Source organism: Osmia bicornis, chromosome 7, assembly GCF_907164935.1.
Source record: "Osmia bicornis bicornis chromosome 7, iOsmBic2.1, whole genome shotgun sequence".
Taxonomy (NCBI): domain Eukaryota; kingdom Metazoa; phylum Arthropoda; class Insecta; order Hymenoptera; family Megachilidae; genus Osmia; species Osmia bicornis.
The window spans coordinates 5964633-5979179 of record NC_060222.1 but is presented as its reverse complement, the minus strand read 5'-3'; the positions used below and the strand labels follow the sequence as shown (position 1 = coordinate 5979179).

Genomic DNA, 14547 nt, shown 5'->3' with positions numbered 1-14547 from the left:
GTGTTATGTAACTGAAGCTTCCATTGATTAAAGAGAAGTACAGAAGAAGAAATGTACTAGAATTCGCCATATTTGTTCGCGTTCCTTATCTCAAAATCAAAAGCAAATCAAGAAAGCTAAACCGCAAAATTTTCTTAAAGATAATCGCGTTTTCCTTTGGAACATTTAATTAGATCGATTCTGTAGCAATCGATGAATTAGATTTAGAAAAATTACTCCCAAGAGGATTGTTCAAGTATCATAATCAACTATAGATTAAAACTTATTATCGACCTTGTTTCAATATTGCTATTATTGTAAATATGAGGATTCGAGGAGGAAGGATCCAGCAGTTCTAATCAATTAAAAATAAAAACATCCTTTATTTGAAGCTTCAGAAAATGGCAACTGAATCGAGCAGGAATAATCGCGATGACCATCGACCAACTTAACACATAGTACAGTACAAAAATCGCTATAAATGATCGTTTATTGACAATGAGAATCTACAATCGATGAAACATAGAATTAAAAAAGAGCTCTTGTTTTTCAAGTAGCTAACACCAGAGTGGCCAGAATGATGGTATAAGTAAGAACCACGGCAAAGAATGATATCCACTCGATGATGGCTGCGAACAGTCTCCAAGACGATTCTTTGGACCTAGCCTCTGTTTTCGGGAGATCCGAATTCTCTTCGTTCTCTCCACCGAGTATTCCACTGTTGGATAATTTACCATTATCGTCGGTGAGAATTAGGAAACGTCCAGCACGGTTGTTCAGAACGAACGTCGTCGTCGTTGAGATCCAGTTTGGTACATCGATGCTCATGTCTTGCATTTTCCGTAGTAAAGCGGTTAAAAGTAACGCGAACACCGCCATAGCCAGTGAATCTCGGTAATAAAGTACTAAAATATGAAATTGTTCAAACACACCGATGTTGATCAAGATTTTTCAACGATATTCTTTACTTACGTATGTAAGGCGGATTTGTACCATTGTGCGGTAATTGCCAATGCATATCAAATATGCAAAGTATATGGCAAATTAAGTTGACGCTAGCCAAGGCAATTCTTTCTATGGATCTCGAATCCAACCAAAGAACTGTTATCGTCAGCAACATCACAACTGGAAGAGGAGGATACGAGTAAACGAACTTGTCTAACCGATTGATACATACAGTGGGTCAGAAAATTATTCAATCACCGTTTAAAAATGAATACCTCATTTAAAATTGAAACAAATGACTCGAGGCTTTTTGAGAAGCTGTAAAAATTAATTTACTAGGAATGTACTTTTGATATTTTAAAAGATTAGTTTGTCGAAATCGTGTCTTTCGTAGATTCAAATAAGTCAATGCGCTTAAAAGTTACAAGTAATTAAAATTAATTAAGTAATTAAAAGACGGAACTAATCACGTTCTTCAATGAAAAGTCGCGATTTTCGGAAATTTTAATTACTTGTAACTTCTAAGCGCATTGACCGATCTCGATGAAATTTTCCGCATACACGTAACACACTTAAATTTACAAATGACATATTTTAAATTTTTGTTACAGGCTCAGATAAAAAAGTTAAAAAATTGCCTTTTACTATTTTTTCCCCGATTTCGACAAATTGTAATTTTTTAAAACGACAGAAGCAAATATCTTGGTAAATTAATTTGTATAGCTTCTCGAGAAACCTCAAGTCATTTGGTCCAATTTTAAATGAGGTATTCTATTTAAACGGTGAGCGAATAATTTTGTGATTCACTGTAATTAAGAAAGAATATCCGTACCGATAGCAGGCGTGACATACGTGGTATGCAGCATCCCATAATGCCGACTTATAAATAACTCGAAAACGATCATGGGATAAGTATCGTTCGGGCAACATTTGTATTTCTTCAGAACTTTGTACGCGTCTGTTACTTTAAAATCCCATTGACTATTGTTCGTGTATCCGTCCATTTGAAACTATACAATCATAAGACATTCCTATATGATTTCTACACAGTGTGTCCCAGTTTCAGTGGTCCAAAAGCAAGTGGGTGGTCCAAAATCATTTCTGACATAAAAGGTCCTATAATAATATGTCCGATTTTTGATGATTCAAAAGTTATTTCAATTTTAGTGATTTGCTCATTATTTCCTACCTTTCGGAACAAAATCGATCACTATGACTAAACTACTTGATGGATTGATTTCAAATTCAGCTTACATGTACTTAATTAATTTGGCTATCAAACACAAAAACAAATTGTTTTCTATTTGCTAGAAAAGTTTATGAAATATCTCTTCATTTTGAATAATTACTGATTTTGGTGTTTGGTTTTTAACTTTGAAAGTATCGTTATGAAAGAAAATGTCTTCACGAAAAGCGTGTTTTCTATTAGAAAAATTATCTCGATTCATGGACTCAATCTTACTACAAACGGATTTTGTTGCAAAAGGTAGGAAATAATGAACAAATCACTAAAATTGAAATAATTTTCGAACCATCAAAAATCGAACATATTATTATAGGACCTTTTTTGTCGGAAATGATGTCCTCTATCACCCACTGAAACTGGAACACCCTGTATAATTACAATTAGCCGATTAAAGCATTCAACCGATTTACCGCTTTTTTGTCTAAATGAAAATTCACTTCCTCCCCGGAATGGGACCAAGAGCCAAAATTGATACGACAATGGTGAGTGTCGTAAGGCCAGTGAGCGAAATTCGTGGAACATTTGGCAGTGTGACTCAAAGATGGCACACAACTGACAGATCCTGAACTGAATATCAGACAAGTAGTCGGAGGTATTCCTGTCTGATCCATCGCCATATCACCACTGTTTTCGAAAAAAGCCATTAGTAACTGTACAAAATACACCGGTAAAGAAAAAAGGCACAGAATTCTGAAGCTAAAGCATCCTTACGAATTGTAAACCGACAAATCGGGCACCCATATCTCGTCGCTTTTCACGTGAATAAAATTGATCCCATCGAAATCGCTTGGTTTCCAATTCAGATGCGAGTCGGTCCACGTCTACAAAGATCATCGAACGGTTTCATCGATAAGTCTCAATGAAAATGATAATTACCGTCACTTACGAGTGCCATCCAACTGTGCAACGTCAACCGGCTGTTCCATTCGTCCTAAAACGTAAACACCGTGACAAACCGCGAGAACGATTGAACGATGATCGATGGAAATTTTCTCTTACGAATTCCAGGATCTTTGGCAACAGCTTCATGGTCACGTTGTTGACGACCTGATGAGAAAGAGTCGGACGAATAGTGCGATCGTATTGGCAAAAGAGATGCCTCTTCAGGTTCAACATCGGCGACGGATTGTCATAATTTTTACAACTTAACGAGAAGATGTCGAGATCCAAGCTAGCTTCTGTGTAAAGATTTTTGTAAATCGAATTGAACAATTGATAGAAGAACGAAGTGGAGTGACAGAGAGAGACACACACACTGGAATTTGTAATTCAAAACATGAAAACGTACGACTTGCTGTTTATAATTACTGATATGTTTAATTAATTCAATGTTAATACGAGTTCATTTAAAAATCGTGAGAAACTATTTGCAGACACGACTCTGAAGGTTACCACAACAAATATGAATTAAAGTTTATCTTATAGAATGATAATTAACCCTCGAACACTGAGGAAAAAATTTCTATTTAATTTCTTAAAATTTCTATGCCTAGTAGGTCCAGGTCACAACTAACCCTTCCCTTCGTCCAAGGGTAAATACTTCACGGAATTACAAACACATCAATTGGATAGGGTTGAAAGGAGAAGAAATTTTAAAGATCAGGATCTGGACACTTTAGCGACACTTTACCAGAACCATCATGGAAGAAGACGAGGAGTAAACCGAGCGCCGTAAACGTTCTCATTTTGATCGAAATGAGCCAACAGCCACCAGTCGACTGAACTGATTTCTCGTTTGTAGTCGAACGATTATTGAACGCCCCGTGAAATTCGAAGCGAAAGATACGCGAGACGCCCCCACACTGGTTGAATGCATTTTTTTTGCGAGTTTTCAGATAGAGCAATAATAACTGCTTGATTAATTCTACGCGTATAAATAGTCGAAAGATCAGTATTTGACCGATTAAAGAGTAACCCCAAATTTTGTCCATTTTTTCCCACTCGAATTTCAAATCAAACTATGTGCCAATCAATTCTATATGATGGTATATTAATCTCAGACAAAATTTAAGTTGAGCATAGGGGTAGTTTTGGAGATATTTGAGGTCAAAGTATTCTCAATATTGTCTAAGCACTGTATACACAAAAAAAGGTCAATACTTCTTTGATAACAATGGGGATTTTACTGGAATTAATCAAAATGATTTTCTGACCCCTCCATTCCTGTTTAGCATTTTAAGGGTTGTTTAATATTTAGAACAGTTTTTATTGAATTTCTCGAAAACAAAGACAGATACGAAAGAATGTTTTAGACAAAAATTGTTTGTCTTAAAATTCTACATAAGAAAGGTCTTCTTCATTTTTTCGATAGGACTAATCTTTTACTCGAAAATCGCAACTGAAAAGATATAGTTTCTGAAAATAACATTGCAATATATGTATTTGATGTAGAGAAAAAATTCTAAATTATTATATATTTTGTCACTATATACTAGAATAGATAGAACTAATCCTTTAGTCAGAAATTGCGGAAATCATATCTGATTCTATAAAAATATAAAGGATGAAAATAAAGAGTTGCTAGTTGCTATGTTGAAAAACTGATTTTTTTTCTACATCAAATACATATATTTAAAAAATCGATGTTTATATTACAATGTTATTTTCAGAAATTATATCTTTTCAGTTAGATTTTCGAGTAAAGGATTAGTTCTATCGAAAAAATGAAAGAGACCTTTTTTGTGCAGAATTTTAAGACAAACAACTTTTGTCAAAAAAACTTTTTCGTATCTGCATTTATTTTCGAGAAATTCAATAAAAACTGTTTCGAGGGCAGTTCTAAATATTTAACAACCCTTAAAATGTTAAACAACAGGAATGGAGGAGACAGAAAAATCCCCACTGTTATCAAAGCAGTATTGACCTTTTCTTTGTGTATACAGTGCTTGGACAATGTTGAGAATATTTTGACCTCCAATATCTCCAAAACTACCCCTATGCTCAACATAAATTTTGTCTGAGATTAATGTACCATCATATTGAATTGATTGGCACATAGTTTGATTTGAAATTTGAGTGGGAAAAAATAGGCGAAATTTGGGGTTACTCTTTAACTACAGCTCAATGAATTCGTCTTGAAAAGCACAATTACATGATCTGAAAAAAAATATATGGTTCCATTTAAAAAACGAAACTTGACCATCATATCTTTTAAACTACTAATGTAAATAAATTTTCGTTCACGCCAAAACATAGGCCCCCTTGTACCGTGCAATTTCCATATAAACAATTTTTCGTGTCATCAATATTTACGAAATAAAACGCCTGTCACACTTTACCACGGTCACCCTGTAGAATTTGAAATTCGATTGGGAAAAAATGGTCGAAAAAACGTGTGCTTCTGGGGTCACTTGCTGTGAATGTTCAGATTGCCGTCTAATTTAAACAGAATCATAATTAATTCATAACGATTGCATATTAATTGGAAAAAATATAATCTAAATTTTTATTAATGCTCGACTATATTTTCAACCTGAAATAGAAAGATGTTTAGGTGTTGTCCTCAAGTGTCAAAGCTAATTATCGCATAACATCGCTACCAAGGAGGCATTTAATCGCGACGTCCGGTACCAAGTCGCGCCGATAAGAATAGAAGAGTCTCGTTGTTCGCTCGCTCGCTCGCTCACTCGCGGGGCGAATTCATCGCTTCGAGCTACGTGAATTTAATCTGAAAGAAGTCGCTGAACGGAGCATGCGTGCAGCGCTACGTTCTACTTAAAATACCGAGCACACGCGATAAACGTGCCTAGTTCGCCGCGCGTTTTCGTACCATCCTCTCTGACACGTTGAGCGTTTTTCGTGAACACGTGGATCTATTCAATTGTAACAATTCGTAGGAGTTCGAATGTGACGAATAATTTCATTTTAAAAAATTTATTCTTTTGGAAGAATGAAATATATCGGAGCACTCGATGTCGGAACCACCACTGTACGTTTTCACATCGTCGATGAACAACCTACCACCGTCGCCTCTTCTGTCGAGAACGTTTGAAAACGATTCCTATTTTTGTAATGTGTCAATAAATCAAATTGGCAATTGTTAGAGAAATCTGGAAATTTAACGTGGAATAATTCTACGTCTAGGTCACACTTGAAGCATGTTTATTATACGCCGTCGAAAGAACAATGGTTTACATGCAAATGAAAAATGTTTTGATGCTGGAGAATCGATATCTATGAGATTGTAAGAACGTGTCTTATGTCCATGTCGTGAAAAAGTTTAATGAAGAATTAATAATCGTGTGATCGATACGGTAGACATAGTTAAGGTAGATTTGATTATGTTTTCCTCTGCAAGTATACAGCTCATTAACAATATACCTACAAAGTTCAGTTTCATTATTAAATAAAATTGTTAATTCTAAGCACTATGCTTTACTTGGCTCATTAGACACTCGTAATCAGACTTTGAAATAATTTAGTGATAAGATATGCTCCGAGAAAACAGTGACATAGCATTCTTCTGGACTCATAAAACTGAAATTAAAAACATTTATCAACTTCCTTTCAGTCTTAATAATATACTCGGGAACGTTTCACACTGTTTGCATAACGTATATACTTGTCTAGTAATTATTAATTTAGTCTAATTATCGTTAATTAAATAAGACGAACGTGATGTTTGCGTACAAGTGTTAATATCAATTTATTGCTCATTTCTATTTGAAAAACGATGACAACAAGAAGTACTCGAAGGACAATCGAACTTTTCTAAATAATGAAATACCAAGAGTCTATTGTGTTTCAAATTTTTTTTAATGACCAGTGCTTCGAAGTTAATAATTAAATTATTATTTCTTCCCTCAAAGATTCTGCTCATCACGCAATCGTTTGATTATAAAACAATTTCCTTCTGATTCATCTGTTTATCGTTGCAACCACTCAAGGATCAGAAAAACTCCAATGCGGTTTTATTCTATAGGGTTATCCAAATTTAGTGTCACATCTTAAAATTGAAATAAAACTGGAAGTATAGTTTCTTTATTTCAATACAAAGTCTACTGTATGACATTAATTACACAGGCTTGTGAAGTTGAAGTTTTTGAAAAATACAAGAAAAGTTATGTTATTTGGTGTGCTGATTTCGAAAATGACCTAAATTTTTGTCTATCACGTCAGGATTTTTTGTAAAATCGATATCGATATTTTTGCTAAAATCCTATTTGAACAGGAATTCTCGCGAACAATTTTGCATGTACTATCTGGCAACAGTGCTTTTCATCCATTTAAATCTATGTAAAATAAATAAAGCGATTCTTGGTGAGGCAAATTGATTTTTCAGCAATCAATTATGAGATAAGAATTCGCACGACTCTATTGGTAGAGAGAGATTGCTACGGAGAGGTGTCACAGAGGGGTATTCTGTAGGTTTTACTACGGTAGAATGATGTCCAGGCAGGGAGGGAAGAAATTCAACGCCGAATAAAATTTTTTATGGTAGTAAACGTTCATAAAAATCCAAGTAATATTGAATTTTTCAAGAAAACGTGACGTGATAGAAATTTTTCATTATTTTATTTTAAATCAACACCAAAAAATACATAAAGTTCAGCTATCAATTCCCTTGTATTTGTTTCATCGCATGCCTGTGTTATCAAAGACAATATAATTTAAATGTGCTTCTCGGCTTTTTTCACGAGCCTGATGCGTTTCACCAAATTTTTCATTATATTTTCACACAAGTGGAATTCAATTTCATCAATAGCGACTGTGATTTTGGTGCTCAGCTCGTCAATAGTATTTGGATTAGTGGCGTAAACTTCACTTTCCATAAACTCCATAGAAAAAATCTAATGGTGTTAAATCATTCGACCTTGGTGACAATTAGTGTCCCCTCCTCATGAAAAAAAAAAAAAAATTTTATACGTATATTTGTACCGTTGTCTCACTTACGTGTTCGCCACGAAGGTCTTGGCACTATTGCTCGTCGGTAGGAAAAGTGCGAGCATAATCACGTAAACAAATAACACGCTGAAGAAGGCTATCCAACCGATCAAAATAGAGGTGTATTTCCAAGTGGATTCCTTTCTGTCGAATGACACGAGATTCGTGTTGTCATCAGTGTTTCTTTCCATACTGGCTGATACCTTCGGGTCTAAGATGCTTATTAAAAACACCTGACCTACTCTGCTTTTCAAAATCGAAATCGTTACCGACGATAACCACGCCGGTGCATCGGTGTTCAATTCTTGCACGTGGCGAAGAATGCTTGTAAGAATTAACGAGAATGCAGCCAGAACTAACGAATTCTCGTAAAAGAAAACTAAAAAATGATACTCAACGAATTAAGAGACACCCAGTAAATTAAGAAAGAAGAAATATTGTACACTTACTTAGTTTCGGAGGATAATTGCCATTGTAAGGAAGTTTCCATTGCAAATCTTGCAAACAAATCAGGTGCAAAATAAAATTGAAATTCGCGACTACCATACGTTCGGTGGATCTTGGATCCAACCACAGTACCATCAACGTCATTGTCATTAGCGCTGTGCACAATTGAACGAGTAAATCTCATAATACCTAACGAGCCTTAAAATGAATAATATTTCACAAACCTAAAACCATTGTCATATAAGAGGAAGTGTAGGTGGAACTGTATCTCTGCAAGATGATATGATAACACAACATTTTGCTAGTGAACTCCACACCGAATTTTGATTCGACCAAACGTTCGGTCTGAGAAATGTGCACCAATTCCCATTCCAAACTGTCGTCATAAATATCCTCTTTGCGCTGAGAATGAAAGAAACGTTAGGATTAACTGTTGCCAAGATCCAAGATTCACTTTGCGATACCCACTTCGTTTTTTGAATCGACATCTACGAAACGTATGTCGATCTCGTCGGTGGAATGAGACCAGGATGCAATGTACAAACTGCAATTCATCGAATCGTACGGCCACCATGTGTGATCCGATTCGCAAAAGGTGGTGTACACCAACATCGGTGTGCAAACTACTACACCCATGAAATGCAACCCGCATTCAACCCTTGGTATCTCTGTATTCACGTCCACGTTTGACCTGAATTTAAGCGGACAGCTTAAAAGCCTTTCTAAACCTTACGAGGGGAAATGCCCGCGTGTTACGCTCACTTATTAATGAAACTTTGCCACCTTGTAGAGCTCGTCGAGCTGAACACGCCTATACCCCATTTTGGGGGAGACGGCTAATTGTTTAAAAGACATTAACAATTAAAGTTAGTTACTCCTTGAATTGTGAACTATGACAAAATCACATATACAAACGGTTCTCGCAGTCTAAAGGTCCACGGTTCAAATCTTTAATTCCCAACATTTCTTTTTTTTTTTTAAGATAATTTGTCTCTTTTTGAATAATTATTACAGCTGGGCTATTGCATTTATTAACAATTAATTACATACGCTGCTGTTTTTATAGAATTTAAGTTATGTTTCCTATCCAGTACGTACATTACCACCCTTACCGCATTCGAAATTTACACGCGTTTATTTGTTATTACACAAATAATTGTAAACAGATACAAGAGACAAATTATCTTTAAAAAAAAAAAAAAAAAGAAAAAAAAATGTTGAGAACCAAGGATTTGGACCGTGGACCTTCAAATTGCGAGACAAGCGTTTTACCGCGGAGCTAACCGTTTGTACGTGCGACTTTGTCATACTTCTCAATGTAAGTAGTAACTGACTTTAATTGTTAATATCTTTTAAACAATTAGCCGTCTGTCCCCAAAATGGGGTATAGGCGTGTTCAGCTCGACGAGCTCTACAAGGTGACAAAGTTTCAATAATAGGTGAGCGTAACACTTGGGTAGTTCTGTTAGAAATTGTTTTTGTTTTCACCATAGAAATGATGGATAGAACTTACACGCTATGCGACACTATGTCTGGCACCCACATCTCATGGCTCATTACATGAAGCCACTTTATGTCATCGAATTGCAATGGTTCCCACGTCAAATGAGAATCCGTCCAGATCTATGGTGTGTTAGAAAATAATGAATACGAATTTTTTACAGATCCCTCCGATTTCTAACTTTACTCACCAATTTAGTCCAAACGTGAAAGTCAACCGTGTTTGCCAGTTCATCCTGATGATTGAAAAAAAAAAAGATTTTCCAGTACAAAACTTCACTAACTTCGAAAGACTATTTCGCCTGAATTACTTACGACTTCAAACTGGTGTATGTTCAATGCAAACTGAAGGTCAATAGCATTTCTATGATTGCTAACGGGTCTAACTTCCTCGTCGTAAGAACAAAATAGATACTCTTTCAATCGTTGCAAGGTAGAATTATCCACGATTTCCTTGCAACTCTGCAAGAACATGCAGGAACCCTGATGATCCTGCAGGATGCAGAAGATCACGAGGAACGGGATAAAGATGCTTTTCATTCTGAAGCACCAATCAATGTGGCACTCGTGTTACGACTGTACATTGAAAGATCGAAGAGAATCCATTGCACGCCCAGTGAAACGTTAAACCGAACCATGGAAATCCGCCCCTTTTTCGGGTACGTCATCGAGGACCTATCATTTAATCAGTGTGAAAAATTTGGAATCTCTCTGTTACGTGATTACACACTTGTACGAGATGAAAGTACAGTCTTATGTAACTGAAGCTTCCATTGATGAAAGAGAAGTGCAGAAGAAGAAATGTACTAGAATTCGCCATATTTGTTCGTGTTCCTTATCTCAAAATCAAAAGCAAATCAAGAAAGCTAAACCGCCAAATTTTCTTAAAGATAATCGCGTTTTACTTTGAAACATTTAATTAGATCGATTCTGTAGCAATCGATGAATTAGATTTAGAAAAATTACTCCCAAGAGGATTGTTCAAGCATCGTAATGAACTATAGATTAAAACTTACTATCGACCTTGTTTCAATATTGCTATTATTGTAAATATGAGGATTCGAGGTGGAAGGATCCAGCAGTTCTAATCAATTAAAAATAGAAACATCCTTTATTTGAAGCTTCAGAAAATGGCAACTGAATCGAGCAGGAATAACCGCGATGACCATCGACTAATTTAACACATAGTACAGTATAGAAATCGCTATAAATGATCGTTTATTGACAATGAGAATCTACAATCGATGAAACGTAGAATTAAAAAGGAGCTCTTGTTTTTCAAGTAGCTAGCACCAGAGTGGCCAGAATGATGATATAAGTAAAAACCACGGCAAAGAATGATATCCACTCGATGATGGCTGCGAACAGTCTCCAAGACGATTCTTTGGACCTAGCCTCTGTTTTCGGGAGATCCGAATTCTCTTCGTTCTCTCCACCGAGTATTCCACTGTTGGATAATTTACCATTATCGTCGGTGAGAATTAGGAAACGTCCAGCACGGTTGTTCAGCACGAACGTCGTCGTCGTTGAGATCCAGTTTGGTACATCGATGCTCATGTCTTGCATTTTCCGTAGTAAAGCGGTTAAAAGTAACGCGAACACCGCCATAGCCAGTGAATCTCGGTAATAAAGTACTAAAATACGAAATTGTTCAAACACACCGATGTTGATCAAGATTTTTCAACGATATTCTTTACTTACGTATGTAAGGCGGATTCGTACCATTGTGCGGTAATTGCCAATGCATATCAAATATGCAAAGTATATGGCAAATTAAGTTGACGCTAGCCAAGGCAATTCTTTCTATGGATCCCGAATCCAACCAAAGAACTGTTATCGTCAGCAACATCACAACTGGAAGAGGAGGATACGAGTAAACGAACTTGTCTAACCGATTGATACATACAGTGGGTCAGAAAATTATTCGATCACCGTTTAAAACAGAATATCTCATTTTAAATTCAAACAAATGACTCGAGGCTTTTTGAGAAGCTATAAAAATTAATTTATTAGGATATGTACTATTGATATTTTAAAAAATTAGTTTGTCGAAATCGTGAAAAAATAGACAAATTTGAAATATGTCTTTCGTAGATTCAAATAAGTCAATGCGCTTAAAAGTTACAAGTAATTAAAATTAATTAAGTAATTAAAAGACGGAACTAATCACGTTCTTCAATGAAAAGTCGCGATTTTCGGAAATTTTAATTACTTGTAACTTCTGAGCGCATTGTCCGATCTCGATGAAATTTTCCGCATACACGTAACACACTAAAATTTACAAATGACATATTTTAAATTTTTATTACAGGTTCAGATAAAAAAGTTAAAAAATTTCCTTTTACTATATTTTCCCCGATTTCGAGAAATTATAATTTTTTAAAACGACAGAAGCACGTATCTTGGTAAATTAATTTGTATAGCTTCTCGCGAAACCTCAAGTCATTTGGTCCAATTTTAAATGAGGTATTCTGTTTTAAACGGTGAGCGAATAATTTACTGTAATTAAGAAAGAATATCCGTACCGATAGCAGGCGTGACATACGTGGTATGCAGCATCCCATAATGCCGACTTATAAATAACTCGTAAACGATCATGGGATGAGTATCGTTCGGGCAACATTTGTATTTCTTCAGAAATATGTACGCGTCTGTTACTTTAAAATCCCATTGACTATTGTTCGTGTATCCGTCCATTTGAAACTATACAATCATAAGACATTCCTATATGATTTCTACACAGGGTGTACCAGTTTCAGTGGTCCAAAAGTAAGTGGGTGGTAGACGACATCATTTCTGACAAAAATAACAAATCACTAAAATTGAAATAATTTTCGTACCATCAAAAATCGAACATATTATTATAGGACCTTTTTTGTCGGAAATGATGTCCTCTATCACCCACTTTCTTTTGGACCACTGAAACTGGGACACCCTGTATAATTACAATTAGTCGATTAAAGCATTCAACCGATTTACCGCTTTTTTGTCTAAATGAAAATTCACTTCCGCCCCGGAATGGGACCAAGAGCCAAAATTGATACGACAATGGTGAGTATCGTAAGGCCAGTGAGCGAAATTCGTGGAACATTTGACAGTATGACTCAAGGATGGCACACAACTGACCGATCCTGAACTGAATATCAGACAAGTAGTCGGAGGTATTCCTGTCTGATCCATCGCCATATCACCACTGTTTTCGAAAGAAGCCATTAGTAACTGTACAAAATACACCGGTAAAGAAAAACGGCACAGAATTCTGAAGCTAAAGCATCCTTACGAATTATAAACCGACAAATCGGGCACCCATATCTCGTCGCTTTTCACGTGAATAAAATTGATCCCATCGAAATCGCTTGGTTTCCAAGTCAGATGCGAATCGGTCCACGTCTACAAAGATAATCGAACGGTTTCATCGATAAGTTTCAATGAAAATGATAATTACCGTCACTTACGAGTGCCATCCAACTGTGCAACGTCAACCGGCTGTTCCATTCGTCCTAAAACGTAAACACCATGACAAACCGCGAGAACGATTGAACGATGATCGATGGAAATTTTCTCTTACGAATTCCAGGATCTTTGGCAACAGCTTCATGGTCACGTTGTTGACGACATGATGAGAAAGAGTCGGACGAATAGTGCGATCGTATTGGCAAAAGAGATGCCTCTTCAGGTTCAACATCGGCGACGGATTGTCATAATTTTTACAACTTAACGAGAAGAGGTCGAAACCCAAGCTAGCTTCTGTGTAAAGATTTTTGTAAATCGAATTGAACATTTGATAGAAGAACGATGCGAAGGAGTGGCGGAGAGAGACACACACACTGGAATTTGTAATTCAAAACATGAAAACGTACGACTTGCTGTTTATAATTACTGATATGTTTAATTAATTCAATGTTAAAACGAATACATTTAAAAATCGTGAGAAACTATTTGCAGACACGACTCTGAAGGTTACCACATCAAATATGAATTAAAGTTTATTTTATAGAATGATAATTAACCCTCGAACACTGAGGAAAAAATTTCTATTAAATTCTTAACATTTCAATGCTTAGTAGGTCCAGGTCACAACTAACCCTTCCCTTCGTCAAAGGGTAAATACTTCACGGAATTACAAACAGTTCAATTGGAAAGGGTTGAAAGGAGAAGAAATTTTAAAGATCAGGATCTGGAAACTTTAGCGACACTTTACCAGAACCATTATGGAAGAAGACGAGGAGTAAACCGAGCGCCGTAAATGTTCTCATTTTGATCGAAATGAGCCAACAGCCACCAGTCGACTGAACTGATTTCTCGTTTGTAGTCGAACGATTATTGAATGCCCCGTGAAATTCGAAGCGAAAGATACGCGAGACGCCCCCACACTGGTCGAATGCATTTTTTTTTGCGAGTTTTCAGATAGAGCAATAATAACTGCTTGATTAATTCTACGCGTATAAATAGTCGAAAGATCAGTATTTGACCGATTAAAGAGTAACCCCAAACTTCGCCTATTTTTTCCCACTCGAATTTCAAATCAAACTATGTGTCAATCAATT

General features: G+C 36.0%; 4 protein-coding genes across 7 annotated transcripts in view; all 4 read right to left on the bottom strand.

The window, feature by feature from the left end:
* Nucleotides 1-14547, bottom strand: part of LOC114875351 (trichohyalin) — a 156185-nt gene that overhangs the window by 124117 nt on the left and 17521 nt on the right. The window lies entirely within an intron of this gene.
* LOC114875361 (neuronal acetylcholine receptor subunit alpha-10-like) lies at nucleotides 452-4077 on the bottom strand. 2 transcript variants are annotated; one of them, XM_046286364.1, is made up of 8 exons: nucleotides 3801-4077; nucleotides 3170-3345; nucleotides 3057-3101; nucleotides 2882-2991; nucleotides 2581-2794; nucleotides 1757-1934; nucleotides 952-1104; nucleotides 452-884 (listed from the first exon to the last, which is right to left on the bottom strand). In XM_046286364.1, exons 1-8 carry the CDS (start codon nucleotides 3853-3855, stop codon nucleotides 529-531), a joined length of 1287 nt encoding a protein of 428 aa, XP_046142320.1. In that variant the 5' UTR covers nucleotides 3856-4077; the 3' UTR covers nucleotides 452-528. The 2 variants fall into 2 exon arrangements, with proteins under 2 accessions (XP_046142320.1, XP_029041386.2); XM_029185553.2 differs by having other exon boundaries at nucleotides 3170-3348; nucleotides 3801-4074.
* LOC123987940 (neuronal acetylcholine receptor subunit alpha-6-like) lies at nucleotides 7668-10997 on the bottom strand. Its single transcript, XM_046286365.1, has 7 exons — nucleotides 10316-10997; nucleotides 10192-10236; nucleotides 10014-10123; nucleotides 8969-9191; nucleotides 8725-8902; nucleotides 8503-8655; nucleotides 7668-8432 (listed from the first exon to the last, which is right to left on the bottom strand). Exons 1-7 carry the CDS (start codon nucleotides 10538-10540, stop codon nucleotides 8059-8061), a joined length of 1308 nt encoding a protein of 435 aa, XP_046142321.1. The 5' UTR covers nucleotides 10541-10997; the 3' UTR covers nucleotides 7668-8058.
* Nucleotides 11202-14380, bottom strand: LOC114875356 (neuronal acetylcholine receptor subunit alpha-5-like). Of its 3 annotated transcripts, none has more exons than XM_029185542.2 (8): nucleotides 14202-14380; nucleotides 13569-13747; nucleotides 13456-13500; nucleotides 13281-13390; nucleotides 12980-13193; nucleotides 12526-12703; nucleotides 11723-11854; nucleotides 11202-11634 (listed from the first exon to the last, which is right to left on the bottom strand). In XM_029185542.2, the coding sequence occupies exons 1-8, from the start codon at nucleotides 14254-14256 to the stop codon at nucleotides 11279-11281; spliced, it is 1269 nt and encodes a 422-aa protein (XP_029041375.2). In that variant the 5' UTR covers nucleotides 14257-14380; the 3' UTR covers nucleotides 11202-11278. The 3 variants fall into 3 exon arrangements, with proteins under 3 accessions (XP_029041375.2, XP_029041374.2, XP_029041373.2); XM_029185541.2 differs by having other exon boundaries at nucleotides 11702-11854; nucleotides 13569-13744; nucleotides 14202-14377; XM_029185540.2 differs by having other exon boundaries at nucleotides 11702-11854; nucleotides 14202-14375.